General features: G+C 38.9%; 1 protein-coding gene across 1 annotated transcript in view; it reads left to right on the top strand.

Moving 5' to 3' along the window:
* Positions 1-23,984, top strand: part of LOC146003801 (putative inorganic phosphate cotransporter) — an 83,442-nt gene that overhangs the window by 49,645 nt on the left and 9,813 nt on the right. The window contains exons 11-16 of the mRNA XM_083142219.1: positions 3,645-3,865; positions 7,927-8,154; positions 9,516-9,600; positions 13,647-13,867; positions 16,443-16,589; positions 19,524-19,656. Of these exons, the coding sequence (XP_082998345.1) occupies positions 3,645-3,865; positions 7,927-8,154; positions 9,516-9,600; positions 13,647-13,867; positions 16,443-16,589; positions 19,524-19,656 (1,035 nt within the window). The remainder of the gene's footprint in view (positions 1-3,644; positions 3,866-7,926; positions 8,155-9,515; positions 9,601-13,646; positions 13,868-16,442; positions 16,590-19,523; positions 19,657-23,984) is intronic.

Below are 23,984 nucleotides of genomic sequence, written 5' to 3'. Positions count from 1 at the left end.
GAAAATTTGTGGGACTAGTGTCCCCTTAGCCCTGCAAAGTTACGCCTATGGTTATGATTAGAGCCCGGATTTTAGGCAAAATGCCTATTCGTTTCCGACGCTGGTAGTGGTAGACAAAAATTGAATACAAAAGTACATCGATCCGAAGGTTCTTAAGATTCCGAACAATACTTTATGTTGCCTTTTTTTGCCTATTCCACCTTACGCTGCCTTTTTCAAACATTTTTGCCTATTTTGTCATTCCGACAAGGCATTATGTTGCCTTTTTTTGCCTATTTCACCTTTCGATGCCTTTTTCAAACATTTTTGCCTTTTTTTTTTGCCTCTTTGTCATTCCGACAAGGCATTTTTTAAAATTATATTTCTCTTCTTCTATTTGATTTCGTTTTTCAATAACCCTTGTTATTCAAATTATTATTTGTAAATACATTTTTAAAGAAGAATAATTTAAGTCCTTCTCTTCAATTTTTCGTTCCTTTTTGCCTGCCATTTTTAATACTTTTCAGTGCCTGAACATCCGGGCTCTAGTTATGATCCTTTACAGGCCCATAGTCAGGCAGGGGCCAGGGGGCTCAGCCCCCCTGATGCTGCCATCAACCCCCTGACATTAGGTGAAACTATTTTGTGTAATTTGTTTGCAGTGAGAAGTGAAAATGTAGACAGCAGATATTATTTTGCTCACAACTTGGTGAATGATGAATTCACAGAACTAGAACAGCAGCCATTACATTCATCATCTTCTTTATGAGCAGAAGTCTAAGTAGCTGCAAGTATTTAGAAGATTCTATAGACTTTAGTAGAAAGTTCTTTCATAGGGCATCTTCTTTATCTGTACCTTCGTTTCCCCTGTGCGGCCTCCCCTTTAGACTGAAATCTGTGACTTTGACATCATCATCCACATTCCTTCTCAGTGTGGTATTTAAGAACTTTCCAGTGGGGAGATTCTACTGACTGTCTAGGGACAGCATGAGATAATGATTTTATGCCATATAACATATCCCTCCCATGGATAAAATTTATCAAGCAGAGGAAGACACACAAATACCCAGAGGGGGTACCCCCTACAAATACCACCTTCCACATCTGCATCAAAGATCAACAGCTCTCAGGTATTAGGCACGAAGGGCGATTTTGTTGCTTCGACCGGAGGTGAAATGTACGGTAGGCAGTATGATTCAATATTATGCATTTTTTCTTGTATGATATACATCTCTGTATCATCAAAAGTAGTAGAGGGTGTGTACTAATAAGGATGATGTCAGTAGCAGTCAATTAACACTTCAAGAGATATTTTAGAATATAGAGAAAAAGAACTATAGTATTTGTATGATAAAAATAAATTTTATGTTTTATATTATCTTAATTGCCCTTCCCCACACAAATAATTTACCTTCATTTAATACTGTTAAACTTTTTTAAAATGAACTTGGTTTACAAAGCCCCTCCGGATAACCCGTGAGCCGCCCCTGGATCAATCCTAGCTAGAGGCCTGAATCCTTACCAACCCTTGGACACAACATTGCCTCGCTGTCAGTGCATCTATGCTCTGCCTCCTAGAATACACTAGGGATGGCCAAACAGATCCGGATCCGAAAGTCCCGGATCCGAAAATTCCGGATCCGGATCCGAGAGTTTCGTATCTCAATCCCATTATAATATTACCACACCTTAAAAGGTATTATGATCTTCGATTACAAAGACATTTTTCATTAGTTAGTCCTAGAAGATTTTTTTTTCAAGTGTTGTTCCTAAAATAGTTTGCTACGCATCAGCTAACACACTCGTGCACAAAAATAATCTTACTTGTTTAACATGAAATGTCAGAGGTGATTTTGTAAATGCCATTGAAACGAATATGTATTCATTCGAATGTATTGGAAATGCAAACACACATAAATGTGAGACATTCCATTCCAGGATGAAACCTTTAACACATATAACAAGATAGAAATGTTATACAAAAATTATACAATTGTTCTACAGTTACAGTTTTAAAAATTAAAATAAAACATTATAATATATGCTGTGTTATATAATTACAAAGTGTAAGACTAACAAGGGAGGTTATCTAAGTGTCCCCCTCCGATTTCCATAAAATTTGGCAGGTATATAGAGAGGCCCTATATGCCCCCTGTTTCTTCCTATGTCATATTTACGTGGTTTCGGGGTCAGATCCCCACTTCAATTTCTTCTCATCTTGACATTTGAAGGGGGGGGGAGGTTGCCCCCTAAAACCGTCTTTTAGCTGAAACACAAATACACGTACTTCTTCCTTTGGGCCCCTCCATACACCTGCCAAATTTCATGGAAATCGGAGTGGCACACAGGGGTCAGATCCCCGCGTCAATTTGTCATCATCTTGACCTTTGAGGGGGTTTTGCCCACTAGAACAGTTTTTTTTTAGCTGAAACACAAAAAACACGTATTTCTTCCTTTGGGTCCCTCTATACACCTGCCAAGTTTCATGGAAATTGGAGAGGGAGACTTAGACCTCCCATGTAAGTGTATTAATTAATTACAAATTGCGCATGCGTGCACGCACACAATATATATATGTGTGTATGTATGTATATTATATATATATATATATGTATATTAGCAGGTAACAATATGTTATAAACACATTCTTACTTTCCAAAGAAGCGCATGTGGGATGGCAAAACGGATCCGAATCCGAAAAATCCAGATCTGGATCCAAAAGTACCAGATCTGGATCCAAAAAATTTTAGGATCCGGAACCAACCGGATCCGGATTTCGGATCCACCAGGATCCGGATCTGGCCATTCCTAGAATACACACATGTATCCTCATAAAATTGCCAGTGATGAAGCAATTGGTTCGTGGGCAACCTGCCACTCATCACTTGGTAGAAATCAGGCTTTGTTCTAGAGAATGAGTTGGCCAGTTGTGAAATAACACATGTATTGTGTCACCTTGGGCTTCCGGTTACCCGCTGGGGCCACATAGTATTTTGGATCTCCTTTACACTGTAGGTCCAGAAAAACTGACAAAAAAAAGTATTGTGAGCTGAAGTAAGGATCATTACTCTCAAAAAGTCACGCCCACAAAGAAGTTCAAGAGAGGAGGAGGGAAGCAGGGGTGACCCTTGGAATAAGGGAAAGAACTTCTTAATTATTCTTGTCTTGTTTTTATTTGTTCTTTCTAGGTTTTCAAATTCCTTTCTCAGTATTTGAATCAGTTTCTTAAGAATTATCTCTTCTATAACTATCTTTCCCTCCCATTTTGTATTGTTTCCTCCTTTATTCTGTTGCCACTGAAAACGTAAAATTGAGGTTTTCCTGTATGTGTGTGTGTGTCCCATTTCAAGACACAATTTCTTATTTTCACCCTCATGTGTGTTTACAGCTTTGATGATAGTTTCAGTGGTGTATTCTGAAAATGTGACCTGGATTACCGCAACAATTATTATTTATTGCATATATTCATTATATATATACCAATGCAGGCATGCAAGTAAAGCAATACAGAGGTTCGACAACTTCAAATTTTTCAGCAATTTTTACATGTGAAAAAAGTTGGTTTACCCGTGGTAAACATGGAAGAATATGCCACTGGATAGTTTTAGTTAGATTGCCCTTATATTTTATGAGGCCATTTGCTGAATTTTTCTCTATTTTTCTAGATGGAGTTCCTGCACGGCTAGTGCTGGGTATAATGGCATTCTTCGGTTTCCTTGTCACCCAGATGCTACGGTCCAATCTCTACATTGCTATAGTGGCGATGGTAGACCACAAGCAACATGTCAACACAACAGTAAACAGCACCGACGCACAAAATTTCACATCAATCAATGGGATTCTCCACAGTCGGAACACCACAGTGGAAAGCCAAAGCAAGTCTGAGGTAAGCACAGGGACACAGCTAGACTGGTGTGATTGTGGAGGAAATTTGTATACACACCGCACATACACACACATGTATGCATATAATAAATTGTTTTCTATTAATAATAATATGCATAAAATGTATGTGCCATGCTGTAGTTTTTTAATATAAAGACTAAAATGATGAAACTGATAGTTATCTTAATGCAAAGTTTTTTGAATAAATAATTTGGCGGATTTTTGTAACATATAAATAATTTTTTTCTGTAAGCCATGGAAAAATTGAGGTAAACCATGTGAATGTTTCAGAGGGAGCAGTAACCCCTGCCCACCCCCTTAACGACATCCCTAGGAAAGTACATGGGCGTCACCAGGAACTTTTGCAGTAGGGAATATGCCCTTGACATATAAGTGAATGGAATAAATAATAATAATAATTAAATGACATTTATTCTAAACATAAAACAAATCATTATTTTATTGACAATGCATTATTATTATATGTTTGGAGAGGTTCTTCCACTCTATACACCAGATGAATGAATGTCCAGGACAACTGTTTATCTTAATTTCTTTTGCAGTAATTAAACATATAGTATTTTAAAAATAAAAATATGCATGTGGATATATTTATGTAGGTCATTTGTAAGTTAATTTTTAATAAAAGTCTAAAGTAACAAAGTAGAATGTCAAATTAATGTTATCATCAATAATAGAATTAACTTACATGAAGGCACTACTTATATCAAAAATGTTCTTTAGGAATAAATAATTTATTGGTTATTCGTAAACTGGTTAAATACAATTATAACTACTACTCCTACTATTAATAATGTTAAAATTCTAATATTGTTAATCCACTGCTGAATGTCAGTCCTCTCACACTGGTTTCGCTATCACACACATGGGGCCTAACTTCGGGGGAGCATCCAGGACTATTCTACTAAATAACTGTTCTACTTGAGAAATTATAAAATTACTATTTATTTCTTTATTCCTCAGGTCCTAGGACATTAACCAAAATACTTTCAACTTGTAAATTTTTAAAACATGAAAAACTTCGTCACCTTTTAATCAAGGGGTCACAGGTTCGATACCCAGTGGAAGCACGAGTGGTCGGATCTCACTTAGGTCCAGTCCCGATTAGACTTCCTGTGCATAAAGTGTACTTAAAACCATAACTCAAACAAACCCTGAAAAACTTTTGGGGTGGAAAGTGTCTCTTTGCCCTCATCAAGTTACATCTATGCACAAGTGCATGCATGCACACAAAGACAGACAGACAGAGAGAGACAGAGAGAGATATTGTTATTTATCTTTAAAAGTTGTGCTCAAAAATTTGAGTAGCTCATGCAGAACTTGTGAAAATGTAAGTCAACATCTCTCGTTTACATACTGAACATTTCAACATGCTATGAAGTTCAGGGTTCAAGGTTCTTCCAATATACTGTTTCCTAGAGACAGCTGTTTCACCACCATATGTTCTTGAGTAAGATTAGGTTTGTTTGTCTACCTCATAGCAATACACCTGTCTTGTGTAAAGTTCAATGTGTACAGATAAGACATGATAGCGGCTATTAAAAAAAATGACAATGAAGAGTAGCAAATCAGCTGTATCATAAAGCATTTTCACTTTTTTTACATTGCTGGGGGTATTGAAATATCTCACCACCAAATGTGAAATTTCACTTTAAATAACGCTTTGTATGAGAATTTTTTAGTGCAAAAGGAATGAGAGACACCGAATGGCAGTGAAAGCCTTGTCAAACCTTGTTTTAAGTCCACTGTATGATTTGACTCATTGATTGATTTGCTGTTTTAAGTTCACTTTATGCACAGTAAGGCTAATTGGGACTGGACCTACAGTTTAAAGTGGGATCTGAACCACTGGGTATCAAACCCGGGACCCCTTGATTACAAGGCGATGATGCTACTACTGCACCATCTGGGAGACCACTGTGTGATCAGATAGGCTAATCAGAACTGGACCTACAGTTTAAAGTGTGATTGGAATTACCATGCAATGTGCCTTAACCAGGTTTCAAACCTGGGGTTCATTGATTACAAGGTGGTATTATTACCATTACACCTATGGAGAGGGTTTGCAAGGAAAATACGAGTGATCAGTTCCAGCCTTATTATTTTGTTATGTTATTTATAATATTTATATTCACGAGTTGTTAGTAACAATTTATTTTATTGGTTAAACTATTGCTTTCATGTATTTATACCAGTGGTGTAGTGGCCACCCTTGCAATCCCCGTAATACAAGAAAAGGGGGGGGGGGAAGGTCACTGTTCTCTATGTGCTCCTGAAATTTTGTAGAATCCCAGAACTTCAACAGATAGTGTTGCTTATACACAAAAGTTTGGTAGTGATTTATCCACACCCGGGGTGACCCTTCCACGTAGTACACCCAAATGTCAACCTCACTTCCATGTAGTACACCTTGGGCTGCATTCTGCAGATTAACGAGGCTCTGGCATCTGGATCTATGGCCAGTATAATCCTCTGTAGGACTGTGTGTGTTGTCCTGTTCTTTTGTCCTTATATGTGCTGAGTGCCCCTTTACAGCCTCAGCATTTGACCTAGGTTGTAGTCCTCAGACACGTGTTTATTTAAGTGCTGACGCACCCACAATTTTCAATTCAATTAATCATTATCCACACCCTAAATTTTTTCACAATGTCCCAATTTATGGTCATTTTGGCTCTAAATTTACATTTACACCCCCCTAAACATGAACTTACACCCACCGAGATGGAAATTTCTGGATGCTCTGTATAAGAACAATTATTTGAGGATAGTACTGGATAGAAAAGCTGCTCTTGTTGCTTGCTGTTGGTGAACTTAGCAGATGTATCAAAAGACAGAGTTAGCTTTACGTGTACCACAAATAACTTCATGACTCAGTTTTATTACTTTTAATGCCGGCCCCCGTGGCAGAGTGGTTAGCACATCAGGGATCCTGGGTTCGAATCTCGGCCTGGGCATCGATGTTTCAATTTCATCATATCAGCACTTATCCCCATCTCCAAAATCAGCCAAAAGTGGCATAAATAGTGAAGTATAAAGTAAATCAAATCAATCAATTATTATTTTTAATATGCAAGTGGCGGTAGAGTGGGTTCCCAGTAGTCTCAAAAGGCAATGTCTGTAATAATAAGCAGGAATGTACTAGCTCAGCCAGATGGCAACTTGACACATGAACACCACCCAAAATGCCCAATTAACTTACTTGCTTGTATATGACCATCGATAGGAGAACAAATCTCACACCTGTATGCACCGTTTGTCGTAAACTTACCGAGTGTAAATTGTCTACAGTTATGAATCTGGTAAGAAGATTCAGGTGCTTAGCCAGTCTGCCTGTTATTGCCACACATTCTTTTATGTGTTAAACACTTCAAAAAGCACCAAAAATTTTGGTGGCAGGTGGAAGCTGGGGAGGAATTGCCTCCCTGCAGTGGCATGCCTGAGGGTGGGGGTTGGTGGGAGTCATACCCCCCCTCCTTTGGTCCAGTATTTCTAAAGAAAAAGATTGTCAAAGGCAGGAAAAGATCGAAATATGAGAACAACTAAAAGAAGTATAAAAAACTCTTCATTCTTTAGAAAATCTCCCTGCCCTAAGGCAGTATGTCCCTCATAATAAGTTGCGTATTCTACATGCCTCTTCTGTCTTACAGTTGTTTGATTGATTGTAGGAAGGGGTCCCAGGTTCGATACACCATGAATGCACACAGTTGTTTGGATCCTACTCTAAACTGTAGGTTCAGTCCCAATTAGCCTATCAAGGTGTTCCTGGTTCGTTACCCGGTGGAAGCACATAGTGGTTTGGATTCCACTTTAAACTGTATGTTGAGTCCCGATTAGCCTTACTGCGCATAAAAGTGGACTTAAGAGAAAACTCAAATTCAATTGATTGAATTAGTTTACTTTACAATGCTTTTCTGCCACTTTTGACAATTTCTAGTTCTACTCGAGTCTCAATTTTCAGAAAGTTAATTTGATGTTAACTTAGCATACGAATGACATGGTTTTATGATTTAGGTAATGCATTATGATGTTATTTCATTGCAGCACTTTGATTGGGATGAAAATACCCAAGCACTTATCCTAAGTGCCTTCTATTGGACGTACTGGCTAAGCGAGTTACCAGGAGGCCTCCTTGCTCAACGGTTTGGCGCCAAACGTATTTTTGGAGGCAGTGTATTCCTCGCAGCTGTGTTGAACATGGCCCTTCCGTCTGCATCCAAACTGAACTTCTGGGCAGCGAGTGTCATCAGAGCATTGCAGGGTCTTGTGCTGGTAACAGGTCTCTTCTATATTTTTTATATTCTATTAATGTTATGTTTGTTATATTGTATTTATATTATTCAAATTTACATCCCTTTTCTACCCCTTCAGGTTAATTGTTACAATGAGAATGATAGATGATTGGATGAAAATGTTGGAGGTATACTTACAAAGGAACATCAACATCCATGTGTGGTTGGCTCTTGGATTGAACTGATAATGAAGGTAAATATTACAGGTAAAGATAAAGTTCCCTGTACATACAGTACCATGCCATGAAGGAACATTTAGTGGAAGTGGTGGTAGGGCCCTACATATTTTCGATCATGGCCATTTTGGAGATGATGTGAGCAGCACCATGCTCTGGTCACCTCCAATCCCCAGGGTTGCTCCTATGATTTGAGGCTGGATGAGCCCCAGAGCTGCTTTATGTGGGGACAAAGCCAGAACACCCACCATATATTCACAGTATTAATTAATTTAAGTTATTAAGGAAAACTAGATTGTTGTCTTCTATTATATTTAAAGCAGATATACTACAATGCTTATTAAAATGCTATGCATTAACTATTGTTTGAATGTTGTAACTATTGTACTCAATACACTGTGTATGTATGTGTGTATATATAATTTGCCTTATGACATCAGGGAGTTGTTGTTTGCTTGAAATATTTCTTTAAAAAGCGTAAGTTATACAATAACATTTGTCCCAAATGGAACATATGGGCTAAGATATATTTTATTTGTCTCAAACCGTGGCTGTGCCATCTAAGGTACACACTTTGAGCTCTGGCTACGGAATGAAGGTTTGAGTCTTCTGGGGACAGAATATCAACTTTCTCCTGAGATTTCAGCCTCAGCTTGTGTATGGGACTGGTGGCTACCCAAGGTCGTGAGGAAATTGGGAGCTATGAATGAGTTGCATATTATTATATTTTTTATCTAGTTTTTTCTGTTGTTTTTTTAGCATAACTTTTCTATGACTTTTGACTAATCGTGACAGTGAGAATGAGTAATGATGAGATGAAATTGATGAAGGGACAGACATACACACATGCCCAGGCTGAGATTTGAACCCAGAAACATTGGTAGTATGATTGCAAGTTGACCAATTAACACACTCAACCGACGATCACAGTCGATCAGGATGACATTTGCACACTGTGCCCCTTCTGGCACTGTCACTTCATCTCAAACATGATTATAGTTTATGATGTGAAAATTTTAGTACATCTACTCTTTTCATGTAGTCCATTTAAAAGGAGAATGCATGTTTTTAAGGAAGATACCTTTGGCCTATCAATATTCAGTGTCATATTTTTAAATATAAATATACTGTACTGCATTTTCTGAACAACTCTATTCTTCTTCAGGGAGTAACATGGCCGGCCATGCACTGCCTTTCTGGTCGTTGGATCCCTACTTTGGAGCGTAGCAAATTCATGGCAAGTTATCATGGTGAGTTTCAGCTTGTTATTATTTCTCACATGTTCAGTGATGTGCCCAGGATTTTCAAAAAGGAGGGGGTTTGTGTATATTTTTGTTAGTATTCAGCCATCATTTTGCTGTCCTTTCCTGTCTTATTTTTAGGAATACTGGGCCAGAGAAAGGGGGGAGGTTATGATTACACCAACCCCCTTGGGAATGCCGCTGAACATGTTACTATTTCTATTTGTAAATTACGATCATTGCATTAATATATTTCATAAGAATACAATTGCAATTATTAGTGTTGTAGTATGTCATGGCAAGAATTTTATTTTTATTTTTGGCAAAATATCTGTTTTGATAATTCTGACTTCACCATATTGATCGGCAAATTTGTCACTGTGTCTATACTTTTATTGCATGCTTATATGTGGTATTTAACCTCTGTTACTTGTGTCATGACAATATAATTTGTCCATGCATGACAAATTTACAATTTTGATACTATTTGTAAAAGCCTAGCAGTTGGTGGTTTTGAAATCATGCTTGAAGCTTTCCCGACAGTGAATGATGAAGGTATTCTGTCAGGATATCAGTCCAGTCAGTTCTAGATATGCTTCCAAGCTTTCAATTGCTAACATCACTCTCATTTTCAAGTTTTCAGGGACTTCAATCAGTGAAGATGAGAGTTTTGTTAGCTCTCGAAAGCTTGAAAACATATCCGGAACTTACCTGGCTGATATCCCGAGAGAAGCTCTTCTTCAGTTTCTATGGGCAATCCTGGGTTTGTTCTCTACCCCACAGTTTCAGTGCTGATGCAGTATTGTGAGTACTATGGGCATCTGCTCGAGATGAAATGGTTGTGGACTCAAATCCAGAAAGTTGAAAGACTATGGGCAATTACTTGAAAAGAAATGGCAGTGGACTATAAGCTAGAAAGTCACGGGACTATGGGCAGCTACTTGAAAAGAAATGGTAGTTGACTATAAGCTAGAAAGTCAGGGGACTATGGGCAGCTACTTGAAAAGAAATGGTAGTGGACTATAAGGTAGAAAGTCAGGGGACTATGGGCAGCTACTTGAAAAGAAATGGTAGTGGACTATAAGCTAGAAAGTCAGGGGACTATGGGCAGCTACTTGAAAAGAAATGGTAGTTGACTATAAGCTAGAAAGTCAGGGGACTATGGGCAGCTACTTGAAAAGAAATGGTAGTGGACTATAAGCTAGAAAGTCAGGGGACTATGGGCAGCTACTTGAAAAGAAATGGTAGTTGACTATAAGCTAGAAAGTCAGGGGACTATGGGCAGCTACTTGAAAAGACATGGTAGTGGACTATAAGCTAGAAAGTCAAGGGACTATGGGCAGCTACTTGAAAAGAAATGGTAGTGGACTATAAGCTAGAAAGTCAGGGGACTATGGACAGCTACTTGAAAAGAAATGGTAGTTGACTATAAGCTAGAAAGTCAGGGGACTATGGGCAGCTACTTGAAAAGAAATGGTAGTGGACTATAAGCTAGAAAGTCAGGGGACTATGGGCAGCTACTTGAAAAGAAATGGTAGTGGACTATAAGCTAGAAAGTCAGGGGACTATGGGCAGCTACTTGAAAAGAAATGGTAGTGGACTATAAGCTAGAAAGTCAGGGGACTTATGGGCAGCTACTTGAAAAGAAATGGTAGTTGACTATAAGCTAGAAAGTCAGGGGACTATGGGCAGCTACTTGAAAAGAAATGGTAGTGGACTATAAGCTAGAAAGTCAGGGGACTATGGGCAGCTACTTGAAAAGAAATGGTAGTTGACTATAAGCTAGAAAGTCAGGGGACTATGGGCAGCTACTTGAAAAGAAATGGTAGTGGACTATAAGGTAGAAAGTCAGGGGACTATGGGCAGCTACTTGAAAAGAAATGGTAGTGGACTATAAGCTAGAAAGTCAGGGGACTATGGGCAGCTACTTGAAAAGAAATGGTAGTTGACTATAAGCTAGAAAGTCAGGGGACTATGGGCAGCTACTTGAAAAGAAATGGTAGTTGACTATAAGCTAGAAAGTCAGGGGATTATGGGCAGCTACTTGAAAAGAAATGGTAGTGGACTATAAGGTAGAAAGTCAGGGGACTATGGGCAGCTACTTGAAAAGAAATGGTAGTGGACTATAAGCTAGAAAGTCAGGGGACTATGGGCAGCTACTTGAAAAGAAATGGTAGTTGACTATAAGCTAGAAAGTCAGGGGACTATGGGCAGCTACTTGAAAAGAAATGGTAGTTGACTATAAGCTAGAAAGTCAGGGGACTATGGGCAGCTACTTGAAAAGAAATGGTAGTGGACTATAAGGTAGAAAGTCAGGGGACTATGGGCAGCTACTTGAAAAGAAATGGTAGTTGACTATAAGCTAGAAAGTCAGGGGACTATGGGCAGCTACTTGAAAAGAAATGGTAGTTGACTATAAGCTAGAAAGTCAGGGGACTATGGGCAGCTACTTGAAAAGAAATGGTAGTGGACTATAAGCTAGAAAGTCAGGGGACTATGGGCAGCTACTTGAAAAGAAATGGTAGTGGACTATAAGCTAGAAAGTCAGGGGTCTATGGGCAGCTACTTGAAAAGAAATGGTAGTGGACTATAAGCTAGAAAGTCAGGGGACTATGGGCAGCTACGTGAAAAGAAATGGTAGTGGACTATAAGCTAGAAAGTCAGGGGACTATGGGCAGCTACTTGAAAAGAAATGGTAGTTGACTGTAAGCTAGAAAGTCAGGGGACTATGGGCAGCTACTTGAAAAGAAATGGTAGTTGACTATAAGCTAGAAAGTCAGGGGACTATGGGCAGCTACTTGAAAAGAAATGGTAGTGGACTATAAGCTAGAAAGTCAGGGGACTATGGCAGCTACTTGAAAAGAAATGGTAGTGGACTATAAGCTAGAAAGTCAGGGGACTATGGGCAGCTACTTGAAAAGAAATGGTAGTGGACTATAAGGTAGAAAGTCAGGGGACTATGGGCAGCTACTTGAAAAGAAATGGTAGTTGACTATAAGCTAGAAAGTCAGGGGACTATGGGCAGCTACTTGAAAAGAAATGGTAGTGGACTATAAGCTAGAAAGTCAGGGGACTATGGGCAGCTACTTGAAAAGAAATGGTAGTGGACTATAAGCTAGAAAGTCAGGGGACTATGGGCAGCTACTTGAAAAGAAATGGTAGTGGACTATAAGCTAGAAAGTCAGGGGACTATGGGCAGCTACTTGAAAAGAAATGGTAGTTGACTATAAGGTAGAAAGTCAGGGGACTATGGGCAGCTACTTGAAAAGAAATGGTAGTGGACTATAAGCTAGAAAGTCAGGGGACTATGGGCAGCTACTTGAAAAGAAATGGTAGTGGACTATAAACTAGAAAGTCAGGGGACTATGGGCAGCTACTTGAAAAGAAATGGTAGTGGACTATAAACTAGAAAGTCAGGGGACTATGGGCAGCTACTTGAAAAGAAATGATAGTGGACTATAAGGTAGAAAGTCAGGGGACTATGGGCAGCTACTTGAAAAGAAATGGTAGTGGACTATAAGGTAGAAAGTCAGGGGACTATTGGCAGCTACTTGAAAAGAAATGATAGTGGGCTAAAATGTAGAAAGTTGTGGATAGGAGTACATATTGAAAAGAAATGTTAGTGAGCTGAAGTCTAGAAAGCCATGGGAATTGGAATCAATGCTCTGACAATGCATCCACCAAAAAAGAATTCACATAGCAGGCCTATGTCCATATCGAATTTAGCTTGAGTTCAATCCCAAGTCCCGCAAATGTTGGTGTTGACCCAGCATTGTGATAACAATTGGAGAGCTCATGAAATAAAGAAGTAGAAGGCTCTTGTCTGAAAAGCCAGAAAACATCAGCGATTGGACTCAATGAACTGACCAGGCATCATCCAATCAAAATACTGCTTCACGGGCCATGGCCATCAAAGAACTGTTGTACCACAGATATATTTCATTCCTATATGAGAAACTGTTCTGAGTCCTTACATTTCAATGGATGTCACTGCAATGTATGCTTTAGTTTTATAATTAATATTAGTATACTAAATATATTACTTCTTATTTCAGGTTCTGCTGTTGGCACTGCCTTGACATACCCAATTTGTGGCCTTATTATTGCCAGCATGGGATGGGAAGCTGTGTTCTACATAACTGGCTGCTTAAATTTAATTTGGTGCCTTTTTTGGTGGATTTTTGTTTATGATTCACCAGAGCAACATCCCCGGATATCTGTGAAAGAAAGGACCTATTTGCAAAAGTCATCTCTTGGTACAACAGACAAAAGCAAGGTTAGTTCTATTTGCATTGTTTTTCCAAGTGAATTGGTTTATTTTACTTTGCCTTTCTGCCACATTTTTGGGTAATCACAAAGATGAGGATGAGTGATGATATGAAATTAATGAAGGAACACTCACAAAGACCACACATGCCCAGGCTGGGATTCGATCCCGGGACCTCTAGCATCGTAGTGCAATGTGCAAACTGCATCTTTTCAATTCAGTAATTGTTATATCAAATTTTTTGTAAAATTTATTTGTTTCTCAAAAAATATATGGCTTCCTAGATAGCCTAGTGGGAATATTGCTTTGTAATTAAGAGTTCTTGGCATCAAATTCTAGCAGCCTCTGTACCTAAAGTTGAACTTAAAAGAGATTTTAGATATTTTGCTGTGCCTCACTACCCTAAATAGTACTAGGGCCTCCCCGATGGTGCAGTGGTACCTTTGTCACCTTGTAATCAAGGAGTCCCGGGTTCAATTTCCGGTGGAGGCGCATAGTGGTTCGGATCCCACTTTAAACTGTAGGTCCAGTCCCGATTAGCATTACTGTGCATAAAGTGGACTTAAAACACCAACTCAATCCATCAATCAAAAACCTAAATAGTACTCGTTTGTTTCTCACTTGCAGATTTTTTGGTGTTTAATTACAATATGTACTCATTGACTCATTTGTGACACTTTTCAAAAATAATTAAAAGTGAAAAACATATACTCTTTCTTTGAGAAGTAATACAATATTGCCAAGAAAGGAAATGCAGTAGTCCCTCCATATCACATTTGACACATTCTAAGACTACAGACATTCAAAACCATAGATAATAGTGAATGTAAGTTGTTTTCATTTATATGCATACCCATCAGGAGAATACGTATTAGTAGGGAGACAAATTTATGGTAAATAAAAACTGAGGAGAGCGGTAAATAAAATGTTAGATGAGCGGTATATACCAGCGGTGAAAAAAATGGCACACACTTTTTCATTATGAGAGGAAACAACATGCAAAAGAGCTATAAATTGATAAACTACTTCATTTTTATATACTGTACACATACACAAGTACTTAGCTGTCCAACCAAAAAAAAAAAAAAAACATCAACACAAAATCACTTCATTTCTAAATTGCATATCTCAAGTGATTTATTCATTGTATGTATTTAAAGGATATCCTTGCTGTCCAACAAATAAAATAATCACTTCTGCACATACACAAACACATGTTAAAAATCACATGATGATAAACAAAATTCATTCATGACTGAACACCAATGACACCATTGTTTCCCTTGATGTGGGGGAACAGACTAATCTTATCGCTGCTTAGCTAGCAAGTTCAATGAAACTGGAAGTTGAGTAGACATTCGGGGGAAGAAAGGAATGCAGCTTGACAGGGAGTGAAGTTTTCGAACTGAGATTATGTGCATGGGAAATTCCAATTTGCAGCGTCTTCCTGATGTGATCGAAGATAAAACGTTCTTCAGCTGCAAGTGGTAGGAAACTTTAAGCAAACGTTTCTTTACAAATCGACAGTTTGCGCGCACAACCTCGATTGCCTGTTTTTGCGTGTTTTCCACTTAATTTGATGATATTTCACGGTTATTTTGCGAAAAAGCATTCATTTCGTGGAAGAGCACACATCTCGCATTACTTCGCGAATGAAACTCATGCATATTTCATCATTGGGGGTGTAGTTACGTGCAGAATGTTCAAAAGTGCATCTTTTTTTCACATTTCGCAATTTCGCGCATCGCAAAAATTCAATGTCCCTACGTATTAGGCTATCTGCAAGGTCCAGTTCAGAAGCTAAAATACAGAGAGAAGATAGTTTAGAATATATGCATAAGATTATTGATTCCAATCAGAGTAACTGATTCAGCATCAAAATTATAATCGAGCGGCCCGGGAGCAAAACTTGAAAACTCTCACTCTGATCAAATTTGAGGTAACATTGGGGTATAGTCACTGCACATTCTCTTGTTGTTCACTCATTAGAGAACAAAGCCCATTCAGTAGCCGCAAATTGGTAAAAACACACAGAAAAATCTAGGTAATACATAAGCCACAATGAAATGAAATAATTTCACTTGTGTTTTTACTCAGTTCCATACTTTTGTGGGTTAACGAGTTTTACTCCCGAACTGCTCAATTAACTGCAATTAATAGAAATAATATCCACTCTGAATGCCTGTGACAAAACGGGCAAGCCCACTTTTTTTTATATAGAAATTGTGCAAAATGTTTCTTAAACCAACCATGGGCATAACTTGGGACCTAACTTTGGGGGGAGGAGAGGGGGGGGGGGAGAATCAGACTTTTGGGTTGGGGTGGCAGAACTGAAAAGCTTTCCATCCCATAAAAATTAATGAACATTTGGAGGGGGAAAGTGCCCCCCTCTGCCTCTGCCAAGTCACACCTATTGATCCATTAAACCCTTCTCTTAAACACCAGCATGGTTAATTGTATACATTTTACTAAGAACATCACCACTATAAGAGTTCTACTCTTTATTTCATATTTTCGTCTGAAATCCATCTTTATAATGAAAGTAAAATCAAAATGTGAAATAAATATATTAATTAATTTTCAGTTGAACACTCCGTGGCTGCCCATCCTTCGCTCCCGTCCTTTCTGGGCTGTTCTTGTTGCTTCACAAGGCCTTATGTGGGGAACTATCACACTGACTATGCAGCTACCTGCTTATTTTGACAATATACACAACCTCAACATCAAAATGGTAAATATTGAAGAATTTTTATGTCGAATAGTTGTTTGTGTGACATGTGTTGAATAAATATAGGGTGTCCCAACAAAGCGACGGATTGAATATGCTTAATAGAATACCTTTTTAAAAAATAATGACAAGTATTTTTACATCATTACAACAGGTAAATGTTCTGATTTAAGAATGCCAAGTTTGATTTTCGCAACATGTCTTGTGGTTGGGTTGGTAACACTGTTCTTACAAGTTCTTTTATCAGCGATTGTTGCAGCTTAGTTGACATGGAGCAGAGTTTTCATACAGAAAAATCATTACAAGAATGGCGAGTGTAATGCAGAGTGTGTTATGAAGGTTCGTGCAATCCTTGGACGTGAAAGTGCACCTAGTGAGCGAGTACATTTCACAAGTTGATCAAAAAATTTGAAGAAACAGCTTCGACAGCAGACATTAAAATACCATGCTCTCGATCTAGTTGGGGGACATATGCTGGTTGTCATCTTTCATTCTTAAATTGGAACATTTACCCGTTGTAATGATTTAAATTTTTTTTTGTCATTTTGTAAATATACCGTATTTTCTTAAGCATATTAAATCCGCCGCTTTTTTTCGGACACCCTTTACATGCAACAATATTTCTTTATTGTGTGGTGTGTTTGGAAAGAATGAGGAATGAGGAAGTGTAAGCGTCAGCATGAGCTGGAATGCAGGGTGGTGCGAGGGAAGATGTGGTAAGGGTGTGTGACGTAGAGAGGTGAAAGGTCGAAGTTTTGGAGGAAAGGAGAAGGTGAGAGTGAGGGAGTTCGATTAGAGACAGGAAGGAGAGAGCATCGAGGAGAGGAAGAGAAGGTTCTCATGAAACCCAGGAACCTAGAACCTAAACTTGCATCTGTGTGTGGTTGTATTAAGTTATTATTACTATGGGAATAAGTAGATGTTTAATAATTCATTTCCATAAATTCATTGGCGTTTATTCATTCCGTTTGCCAAGGGAGAATGACTGGCAAACACATCCTCATTAAGTTAACATAAATCATCGCAGCACTTCCTAATTTTTAGGAAGGTAACGGTTGCTGTGCCTCTCCAGCAGCATAGTGATAATGTTACCACCGTGTAATCAAGGGGTCCTGTGTTCAATACCCAGTGTTGTTAGGATCCCACTTTAAACCGTAGATCCATTTCAATTAGTCTATCTTGGGATAAGGTGAGTTTAAAATTAAACTCAATGCTCTCTCAGGCTCAGTGCACATAAGTAGCTCTTTCAGTGAGTTTTTGTATTAAATCCACTTTATACATGATTGGCTGGACCTACAGTTTAAAGTGGGATCCAAACTACTATGTGCCTTCACCGGGTATTGAACCCAGGATCCCTTCATTACAAAGTAATGACGTTACCACTACGTCATCAGGGAGGCACTTATAAGTGGCCCTTTGATGCAATGTGCTTCTGGTATATCTGATGGCCATCAGGCTTTACATGGTTACAACACTCGTGTGCTTTACTTCATGAAAACAACTTTAACAGGATATGTTGCAAATGTGTTAACTGCTCATGTGCACTGGCTTAGTGGCTAAGGGCAAGGGCACACTGGCCATTTGCCCTCTGGGCACTCCAGGATTAGTTTTTGGGTCTCTTGAACTTGGTATTGGTAACAAAGCAGCAAAATGTATTATATAATACTGCATGCCATATAACAGCTTTTAACCAAGAAATCGTAGCCAATCAATATAGTCAATTTGGGTAAGATCTCTTTGATTAGAAATGTTTGGCCCTTTCTGCTTAGTGAGCTTTGAGACCAAGGTGACAAGTTAGGGGGGGTTACACCAAAGTGATGAGCAACATGGGTTCCATCTGGTCTGTGCCGACTTCCATGCTGGAGTGTTATCACAGCATGCTATGATGCCAGGGGTCCTGAGTCAGAATACCGTCCTGTGCATGTTCCTAGTGAGTGACCCTTCATTAATTTCATAACATCATCACTCATCTTCATCTTTGCAATTAGCCAAAAGTGGCAGAAAAGTGAAGTAAAATGTACCAAATCAATCAGTCAGTCAGCAGTATTCAGTCAATCTGTAAAAAAGTTTTCACTGTGAATGTGCTACCAACAGACCAAGGCTACAAGATGTACGGTGGGATCGATGCAAATTGTCCATCACCATGTTCGTGCACTTTATTTGACCCAATAAGAGCTTCAAGAATTAAAAGAAAACTCAAAACAAGCTGTTGAGAACTTCTGCACCAGCATACATAAAAATCCATTGCTTAAATACACATAGGATGTAAGAGAAAAATTGATGAAAATAGTCATGGACAATTTGCATGGTAATACTCATGAATCCCACTGTACCATATTAAGACAATGGCCCAGTCCAAGAAACACACAAGTGACACGTAGAACCTCTCATATCACTCTGTTATGAAATACTCCATTTATTTATAAAGGTTGGTTTCCAAGATACAAGTGTCATTTGTCGCTTTGGTCTGAGAGTTCCCTTCAACTTTCTGAGTAAACAGTTTAGCAACACAGTGCTCACAGAAACAAACACAAAAGCACAAAAATGTTCTGAGACTCTCCTATCAGAATACAAGAGAATAATCACAAGATGATTAATGATTTTTTGATTTTTTATTTTACTACTCTTTCCTGCCACTATTGGCTAATCACGAAGATGAGGATGATTGTTGATATGATGAAGGAACACTAACAAAGAACACCCATGCCCAGGGTGGAATTCAAACCTGGGACCTCTGACATCATAGCATGCTATGCTATCCACTCTACCACTGAGGTTTGTTAAGATGATAATGATTCAGAGGAACCGAGTACAGAACGAACACAAAGGAACATCCATTTGTAGTATATACCTAAAAAAATTCAAGAAAGTTAAGAAAATATTTTGTGTAGCAATCATTATTGCCAACTATTCTTACAAAGTTTCTTTTTCTTTCAGAATGGATTTATATCTGGTTTGCCAGAATTGAGTAAATGCTTGTTTGGGTTTGCATACTCAGCTTTAACAGATTTCATATTAAAAAGGAAAATATTATCTATTACATTGGCTCGAAAAATTGCTGTTGCTACCTGTGAGTATGAAAATTATCTTCCAATGTATATTACTGGTTAATAACACCTACAATGTTATAAATAGGGAGCGGAAGTTGATGACCTAAAGAATATAGGTATATGACCTATAATGTCCTAAACAATTGAGAAAAATGATGTAAAAAATGCAAAAAATGACCATTAAATTTGTTAGTTTCAGGTTAAAAATTGAACAAAATGAAATCTTGCTTTAAAAGAAAAAAACCGACACAACAAAGGACTGTCACCAGTTCAGCATTTCTTTTGCTCGTAAATTGCAATCCTGCGAGATATATATAGGTCTATGTTCACCTTGGTGAAAAAACTCAGGAATATTACCAAAATGAAGGAAGTCACAAAATATGACAAAACAATACACCGAATATTGCGAAAAATGATGGAAAAATGCCGAAAATTGGGGAAAATGACCCAAAACCTGAAAATTGGCAAAAAATGCAAAAAATGCACTTTAGAATTACCTTTTTTGGGTTCTAGACGAAGTGTAATATTGTGTATATTTAATGGGCATCGTGTCAGAGATGTCAGAAAAAAGATGACATTTCATCAACTTCTGCTCCCTAGTTATAAATATTGTGATTACTCTACAACAAATGATGTGCATTTAAAAGTATATTTACAGTTACCTAACATTTATATTGTTTTAATTCATCCATGAGTGCATAAATGTAGATAATATGGCTTTTTTTTTTTCAAATGCCAAGATACAAAATTATTTTGTAACGAAATCAGTTAAGCTGTCAGCATATCAGTTTCATCTTATTTACTGACACTGCCTGATAGTTGTCTGGCATTTAGGTCTGTTGCAGTGCCTGAAAAATGCTGTGTGAATAATTATGTGAAATTCGAAGTTTACATTTACTTTGCACTAATAATGCATGAAAAGCTGTATTTTGTGATCACCTAACAGGTATTTTAATATTCAGGTTCAGAGGCGAGGCGAGGCGAGGCGAGGCACCTGGTCATCGGGAGATGTGGCGATGGCCAAGCCAAATATTAAAATTATTGCATTTTAAATACTTTAGAGAAGTAAAAAATATGTCAGAAGAATCACATTGTGCGAAATAAGCCAATCGACAGCATGAAACAGCTTGAAATACGCAAGAGATTCGCTAAAGTGTAGCACATCGAAATGAGGGCACCGAACCCTCCCACCAAGTTTCCTATTGAAGGCAATGGTGTTACAAGCCTCAGCTCATTGCAGAATGGTGCGAATCCCTCTGGTCTCTGCTGGTGCCTAGAACTGCCGAACACTTCTGAACAGGCAGACCCTACGACAAGGTCCTATGACCTCTACTTTCCCCCATTCTGGAAGGTCTAGGTCATAACAGGCCTTTTTTTTTTTTTTGTTTCCATCCCCATGTTTACAGCCATCAAGATTCTTCCAAGTGTCCAGTGGTGTGCCCAAGGAGGGGTTGGTGAGGGTCATAATCCCTGCTTAGGCTCAATATTCATTTAAAAAAGGGAAAAAGAAGAACGTCAATGGCAGGAAAAGATGACAAAATGAGGAACGATTACTAAAAAAGTGCACATAAGGCTCCCCTCCTCTTCAAAAATCATGGCCACGCCACTACGAATGTCTGCTATTTCCTCTTGTTAAAAGGAAAAACACATATTGAATGATATAATCATATTTAATAATTCTCATTGCATGGGATAGAATTATGTCTTCTGTAGTCATAAGGTCTGTGGTATTAGCTTTTACATTGAATTCTCAAATGACCTTTGTGTTTATCGCAGATAGATATTGTGCCCCATCCCCTCTGGTTGAAGGACGTTTGGCAAATCTTGCGATGACTACGTAAAGATGTCACGCTTCGCCACTGTTCAGATTGTACCTATGCTGTAAAAGAGACCCATATTTAAGAGTTGAAACACGATATATCTCTACTGTTATCCTGTCACAAGACAAGCAAAATCTACCACACAGAATGCCAGTGAATGCATGCTATGGACAGAGTTCCTTTCATTTTTATTTAAACAAATAATGAACTACATGACAATCAACTGGAACTTCAATCAAATTTTCGACCAAGAATTAATTTTGCAAGCTCAATTTTATGAAAATCATTTCATTATAAGTAGAGCCTGGATGTTCAGGCACTGAAAAGTATTAAAAATGGAAGGCAAAAAGGCAACGAAAAATCTGAAAAAATCTGTTGATAGTGCGAAGAGAGTGATATACTGCCAGAAAAATGTCTTGAACTGTTCGGAAGCTAATCCCACAAAGTGGTTCCTTCATCTTAGGGATTAGGTCGAAGTATCAGGGACTTAAATCTAGAACGTATGGGGAATGGTAGAGCACTTCCCATCCCCAGCGATTGAACAAATCAGCCACAGCTCCTGCATTGTCATCCAGAATGGTGGGTGGATTATGCATAAAGTGTAGCCGTTTTCTTCTCAGAGCTGCTTGCAGGTTGTTTTGCACTGTTTGTGACACTGTCGTGCTGTGCGACCTCTAGCACATTCAATTTTTAACCAGCTCTGGTGCTCCTGTTTCGTAAACATCGTGACTGCACTCCCTGACCTCTCGCTCACAACTGCTCTGTTCTTGTTGTCACTGCGCACAGGCATGGAGTGTGAAGAGTGAGTTTATTTGCTCTGAGGGAGGGTATGCGTGTAACTAACCTTTGGCATAAACAACCTGGCTCCATTGCTCGGCGTCACTATAGCATAGTTGCCAGTACTAAAAAATCAGCCCATGTAAATAAATTTTTGATTCAGACTTCGCACCCCCCTCCCCCCCCCCCCGGGACCCAGCAGTGGGTTGAGAAATGATGATATAGATAAATCATTTACCTGTAGTAAGCTCACTGAAGTAATGATCAAATTACATAAATAAATATAAATGAAACCAAAGTACGAGGCTTGTCCGGAAAGTAAAGATACAAACAAAAAATAAGATATTAAAGAAATGTATTGCTCGCAACTAAAGTTACACTTAATACACTGATACAGAGGCTATTTCTCCACATAAGTGCCACCATTGTCCAAACATTTGTTCAGACGCGGAACAAGCTTTTGTATCCCTGAATCGCAGAAATCCGCCGCCTGCATCTGGAACAAAGTTGTGACTTCTTCCCTGACTTCATCGTCGTCGGCAAAGTGTTTTCCACCAAGATGTTTCTTGAGGTACAGCAACAGGTGGTAGTCGCTGGGTGCAAGGTTGGGACTGTATGGCAGATGGTGAAGGACCTCCCATTGAAACTGTGCAAGCAGATCCTTGGTGACATTTGCTACATGGGGGCGGGCGTTGTCATGAATAAAGCGGATTCCACTTGACAACATGCCTCTCCGTTTGTTTTGAATTGCATGTCGAAGATGTTTCAAAGTCTGGCAGTAGGTTTCAACATTAATCGTTCTTCCAGGCGGCATGAATTCCACCAGCAGGATGCCATGGCGATCCCATAAAAACAGTTGCCATCAGCTTGCGGGTTGAAATTGACATTTTGAATTTTTTGGCTTTTGGAGAATGGGTATTGCGCCACTGCAGTGACTGCTGCTTGGATTCAGGCATATGGTGGAACACCCATGTTTCATCACCTGTGGCAATGGAGTCCAGGAATGTATCTCCCTCTTCTGCATAGCGAGTAAAAGTCCAGTGCATATCCCAGTTGTTTGGTTTGTGTTCGTCAGTCAAATGTTTTGGGACCCAGTGTGCACACAACTTTCTGTACTCTAACCCACTCACAACTTCATGAATAGTGGTTTTCAAACTGTCAGGAAACATCACACACAATTCTCGAATTGTCACCCGCCTATTCGGACACACCTCTGCTTCAATATGATTGCGAAGGTCGTCAATGTTCACGGACGGCCTCCCACTTCTCTCTTCATCATGAACATCACGTCGACCTTCTGCAAAGGCATGGCACCATTTTTCCACATTTTGACGATTTATTACGTTCCCGTACACAGTCACAATTTCTCGGTGGATCTCCGATGGACGCTTTCCTTGTGCCTGCAAAAACCTGATCACGGCGCACACTTCACATTTGGCGGGATTCGGTATCGCCGCTGCCAATTCCAACGCATGTTCCTCGCACAAGACTCAGTGCAGCACCGACGACTCACTCCCAATCCTCGTCGTATGGATCACGGTTACTGCCAGTGTTGCCAACTTTGGTACACATTTTTCCCCTAACGTGCAAATGTGTTTGTATCTTTACTTACCGGACAAGCCTCGTATAATGTATATGCATTGTTGTAATAGGTATACACCAATGAGGAAGGTTAACCAGAGGGTATACAGTGCATACCACCATATACCCTCAACTACAACTCTGGTATCAACTCAGCACTAGAGAAAATA

This window comes from Lepisma saccharinum, chromosome 20, assembly GCF_977018435.1.
Source record: "Lepisma saccharinum chromosome 20, izLepSacc3.1, whole genome shotgun sequence".
Classification (NCBI taxonomy): domain Eukaryota; kingdom Metazoa; phylum Arthropoda; class Insecta; order Zygentoma; family Lepismatidae; genus Lepisma; species Lepisma saccharinum.
Note: the sequence above shows the minus strand (reverse complement) of the source record. Positions and strands in the feature narration are given on the sequence as shown.